Below are 6,000 nucleotides of genomic sequence, written 5' to 3' on the forward strand. Positions count from 1 at the left end.
CATACCCTATGTAAAAATCATTAGTTTTACAACCTATATAGGATGACTTGTTTTTTAACTTGAACCTGCTATAGATCAAACCCACATCCAATTAATAGACCCAACCTGTTCAACAGATCAAACAAATAGCAAGCAATGATCCGGGAAGTTGATGCTATCATGTTGATTGTTTATCTGTAGTGTTATAACTTCATTAGGACTATGCTATAGCTGAACCTTTCATAGCACTGCTATAAGCCTATAACTGTATATAACTGGGCCTTATTTTACAGACTTTTTTTTCCCCTAACCCGGAAACTTTTTATACATTGTAGCTTAACAGTACATCAGTTTGAGTTATGTACATAATGGAGGGTGTCCTGGCTTTTGTGGGATGGTATTTGATCAAATGTTGGCAAAATGAAACTGGGAATTGAACTTCTGAGTTACACCATCATCAGTAATTGGGACCTGGTCAGCTACCAATTTAAAACCTGCTCAGTTGACATGAAAGTTGGTTTAATTTTTAACTTTTGGAAGACGGTTGGAATCTGATCACCTCCCTAGTCCTACCAATCACATGGGTCGGATCCGATGAAAAGAACTGGTCAATTGAGAGTAGCATTTTCATTATGGTGAGACTCAGATGTCTCTGCAGGTTGGAATCATCGATCGAGTGAATATGAATCACGTGTTACAGTGAACAGTTTTTTGTGTAGCTTAAAAGCTCATCATCAAGTGACAAATAGGAGGAGGAATAGTGATTTCATAATGTTTAAGTTGTCTCAGGTCAATTCTCATTAGGCACAACGAGTTTTTGAGGTTAAGAATTTCAAATATTCTTAGGTTTTAGGTGTGAAGACCACTGGAGTCTTAAATTGTTAAACCTAATCTTAACATGATTGTGATTATCATAATTCTTTATGTATATTATAGGTAGTTATTGATAAAAGTAATTAAAAAAAAATGGAAGCTGTAAACTTGCACTTGAATCTTGATAGGCAAATGCGTGATTACGGTATCACAATTCGTTCTTTTGGAATTGGAACGCCAAAGTATGAACTAAAATTTTTTACTGTCTAAGAATTTAAAAAAAAAAAAAAACTTAAAAATCAAAACTAAATTAATACATAAAAATCTGAAGAAACATATATTCAGTATGAACAAAATATGCATAAAATAGAAAACATAAAATAAATGTTTTTTACGACATTTTTATTCATATGTTAAAATAGAATTCGATGTTTTTTAAATCCTAACAATAATCTATGATTGATTATGCATGCCGTTGACAATAATTTTGCTCATAATGTACACATTATCAGTGTCAGTTAAAAAATCATTTTTTAATTTTATTATAAAACTTAGTTTTGAAAAATAATATAGATGACTTTCCTATTATCTATAAAACCAAATAATGTTTTATATGCTATCTCCATTATATGTCCAAAACTTTTTAAAAAAAATTATTAGTGTTTTCAATTAAAACATACACGCACAAATAAAAGTTAGGAACTATTTTTTACTCAGTCATTCAAAATTATATTCTATAATATGTCTAATATTCTCTCCACGTGTTTTCAAGTATTGAAAAAACACTTCTAAAAAAAAAAAAAAAAGTAAAAAAACACTCAAATGAATTGTTAATTTGTCAACACCTAAATTTCAAAGTTCCAAACTAAGTTTGGGTTTCAAATAGCAAATAACCAAAATTTCAAACACAGTCATAGTAAAAAGACAAAAGGAAAAATACAAAGTGATCTGATTTTATTTTTTTTTTTTAAAAACCAAAAAATTGATACCAATAACATTTGGGGATTACTTATGAGTTTGGTAAGGACCACTGACCACAGGAATCATGAAGTGACCAGTTTCAATTTTGAAGGGCCAATGATATATATTGGCCAAAATTTGAAAATTTATACATCCATATAACCATTTAAAAAATGAATAAACTTTTTAGGGGGCATGACCACTTGGCCTAAACAAAGTTCTAAATTAAGACCTTCAGTGTGAACATATATAGCATGAAGTTGATACTTGCTACCATCCCTTCGAAACAAAGTGAAATGTCACTATTAGTAAGAATTTAACAATTCGTTCGGTGGAAGACACATGCCAAATGAAATCCAAAGATGGTATGGAAGAGTGAAGACTTGGCGTATTTCAGGTCTTCTTTTGAGGGAAAAACATTGACAAATTTCTAAGAGAATCAGATACCCATTAATGTCCATACTCCATATACAAACAAAATGTAATATTTTGAAACATTGACTAACAATACACTGAAGTCCCATGCGTTTCGAACTTTAGCATAATGGATAATGACATAGCATTTCACAAGTAAGCAAACAACACTCAAAATTGTTCCCAATTTGTCATTTCATCCAACTAAATTATAATGCATACAACTATTCTCAGGGGAACAGTTAAGAAAATTAAAAATAACTTGTGGAATTGGCAAATTGGAATAAATAAACACTGGGTTTGGGAAAAAAAGTCATATTTTAGCAGTAAACGAATAAGGCAGTTGGCCAATAAGCCAATGAGGAACTACCATCTGGGTCACTGAATATAAAAAATCCAAGCTGTGTTCACTGGCTATTGACCATTGTCCACCAAGAAATGAAAATTATTGACCCTTGTTGCTCTTAAATTTGATTAGTGTTTGCTGTAAATAAAATATTCAGATAATGATCCAGCAAGAAAAGAATAAACATATGTACAATACAATAATTTTCAAACTGATTACTGACTATTCTCTCACGCTCAAATCCTAAGTTGGATATTGTCTGCCAAGAAAAAGAAAATCCATCCCGAATTTGGTGCACATGCTGCACTGAAGTTCTAATGCTTAGGATGAAGAGAGAAGCCCATCAACCCCATTATCATATAATTATTCCAATTTAATATTCTATTATTATATTCTTCGAATCTACTTGAAAATAAGATGCAATCATGGCAGAATATCTTGGAAAAACCACTCATTAAAAATCTGGAGTCCTGCACCATGAACCTTTTAATACTTCAGAGAGTTCAGAGTTCAGACTGCACAAACCATGAAACATCGCTCTCATTCTCTCTCTCTCTCTCTCTCTCTCTCTCTCTTCCCTTCCTCCAATAATGAAATAGTATCTTATCAACTACTATCAACCTAGGCAACATCCTCGTGAGTTGGTTAGCAAACAAATCTGAAATTTCATTTGTTTATCAACCAATAAAAGGAAACAAAAAAATTAGAACTTCAAAAAAAAAAAAAAAAAAAATACAAGTAAAATTAGAGATGATTCAGGTGGATCAAATCTCTCTTAGCAAAACCCAAAGAACTAAAACTGAATCTAATAAGAAAGGAAATTCTATGCATTCTTTGTCTCTTTCAGACTTAAGAACTTCCTGATCTACATTAGAGGGCTATTAAGAAGCCCATGCCAAGATGGAGCAAGTCCATTCCAGCTTTCTCTTCCTGAATCAACCTCACTCATGTTTGCATCACCATTGAGCTGCCAAGGGAAACCCCACAAGACCCTATTATCATTTTCTCTCCCATTACACAATTCTTGCTTCATAGTTGTCACTGTCACAGCTGTTGTTGTTGCATTACTCATTTGATGATCTTCATATGGCATCTGCACCATTTCTCCACTAACCCCAACACCACCACCATTATCCACCTCTCCTCCCATGTTCCCATTACCATATCCCCCATAATACATGTTGTGAAAATTGTTATTCTGACTATCTAGAAAGCCAGTCCTAAGGGCATCAAGAAAGCCAGGACCAGGGTTTCCAAGGATATCACAATGGGAACTGGTAGCATTTCCCATAATAGGAAGATCATTGTCATCAAACCCCAACTGCCCACATGACTGTTTTTGGAGCCTAGCAAATGCAAGACTGAGATCATTAGTAGAGTCATAAGTTAGGGGTGGGAAGCCAGTGAGTGGGTTGTTGTTGTTGGGTGTGAGTGGTTGATCTTGGGTCCTCTTTGATGATGAAGATGATGACCTCTTGTTCTTCCTGCACCCTCCACCAACTGGAACATTCCTCAATGTTCCTCCTTTTGTCCAGTACCTCCTGCATGACTTGCAGAAGTACCTTGGCTGAGAAAGACTGTAATTGTTGTAGTAACAGAACTTGGTGTTAGTGGAGTCACATCTTGGGCATTTTAGAGCTTGCTCTGGCTGAGGCCTTGGTTTCCTCTCTGGCTGTGCTTTTGAGCAAGCCAACATGTTTTCTAGTGAATTAGCAGGCATTTCCTGAGGAGACCAACAAAAGGATTTTAAATACACACACACATATATATTTTTAAAAAGACATCATAAACTTATAACCAGAAATCTCTTAAAAGAGTGCTTCTTTTTCTTTACATGTTAAACTAGGATAAAAAAGCATAGAAGGAATACATAGTGGATATGTGTCAATCAATTTTTTTATGTATAGTAATCAGTTCAATAGAACAAACACAATCAAACAAAAAATTTTGAAGAACAAAATCTCTAATTACGTCAAGGAAAGTTATTTTATTTTATTTCCTCCATATATTGTTTTGATCTAATTTTAAGAAAACAATTATAATATTTTCCCTAACTCTTACTGCCCATATTAGTTCACTTGAGGAATTAGCAAAAAAAATTTGCTTACTACTCTTATTGCATTGAATATGCTATTGATTTCCTAGAAAACTGAGGAAAATAAACGATAATATGAAAATTGAGATTGGAATTTTAAAAAAAATTTTAGTGTTTTCTCTTAATTTGATCTTCTTGACAGCAAATGGATCATATACAAGAAAACAGGAAATATTCTCTTGATTAGTACAATTTTCATTGAAAATCTAAACCCCAATCCCACACAAGTTTCCCTTCTTAGGAAAAAAAAAAGGAACAAAATCAAAACTAAAACCTTTTCTTGTTTAGACAAGTGTGGAAAGAATGGTTTACTTGTTTGTAACTCAAAAAAGCAAACCATTTGTACGCATAAAATTAACCAAACACAGTGAACCGAAAACAAATCAAGCTTAAAAAATCCTTTTTTTTTTTTAATCTTTTCTACTAGCCCTTTAGTTTAGTTGTACCCAAAGAAACTGATAAACAACACCAAAACTGAAGACTACACATCTTTTAGAGTAAGACCCAGAACCCCAAATCACTTACCAAATTAGAAAAAAGAACCATAAAAGGAAAAGAGAGAGCAAAGGCTAAGTGGGGAGAAAAAAAAAAAAAAACTTGAAAAAAGAACAGCCATGTTATTGTTACAAACTAGTTTGCTTAATATCCTACCTGGTGTTGTCCACTTGAAGGATCCATCCCATGCAATTAATTAAACACCACTGCTGAATTTCGAAGAGATCTGTGTATCTCTATGTGTGTTTGGCTGCGTTTGTAAGTGTGTATTTGAGAGAGAGAGAGAGAGAGAGAGAGAGAGAGATTAAGAGAGAAAGAGTGTAGACTCTGTAGAGAGTAAAGAGAGAGAGAGAGAGAGAGATGGATTAAGCAGTCATGCAAAGTGAGGAAATAGAGCCACTACTCTGAATATATAAAGCAACCACAAGAGAGAGAGAAAGAGAGAGCTCTTTAGAGAGAGAGAGAGAGAGAGTAATGATGGGGTTCCCGTACGGGATGGCCGAGATGAGAGTTGGCTTAGCCTTGCACGCAGAGAAAGCATTTAAGAAAATTCGAGTCCTCTCTCTCTCTCTCTCTCTCTCCCAAGTGATCTGTTTTCTGCAACGGTTTCATATGAGAGACCAGCAACCCTTCAGGGCCCCCACACACAGTCTTTGTCTTTGTGGGTCCCTTTCTCGCGTGGATGCAACTATTTTGTGGACCCCACACCCACCTCCCCTTCCTTAGGCCTTAGCCTTAGGTCCCCACACCTCCACCACCACCACCCCCCAATTCCTCGCTAATCCCTCTGCGAACCACATCGCCCACAATCACAATTCTCGTGTTCCCAAAACTTACAAATAAAAAACGTATTGCTTTAAAGTATAAATCTAGAATTTGACGAAGAATGATAAACGGA

General features: G+C 34.5%; 1 protein-coding gene across 1 annotated transcript; it reads right to left on the bottom strand.

The window, feature by feature from the left end:
• Positions 1-3,153: 3,153 nt before the first annotated feature.
• On the bottom strand, positions 3,154-5,554 carry LOC142605546 (dof zinc finger protein DOF2.1-like). The gene is made up of 2 exons (XM_075776948.1): positions 5,259-5,554; positions 3,154-4,235 (listed from the first exon to the last, which is right to left on the bottom strand). The coding sequence occupies exons 1-2, from the start codon at positions 5,283-5,285 to the stop codon at positions 3,378-3,380; spliced, it is 885 nt and encodes a 294-aa protein (XP_075633063.1). The 5' UTR covers positions 5,286-5,554; the 3' UTR covers positions 3,154-3,377.
• Between the last annotated feature and the right edge of the window lie 446 nt (positions 5,555-6,000).

This window comes from Castanea sativa, chromosome 8 (genome assembly GCF_040712315.1).
Source record: "Castanea sativa cultivar Marrone di Chiusa Pesio chromosome 8, ASM4071231v1".
NCBI classification, from domain to species: domain Eukaryota; kingdom Viridiplantae; phylum Streptophyta; class Magnoliopsida; order Fagales; family Fagaceae; genus Castanea; species Castanea sativa.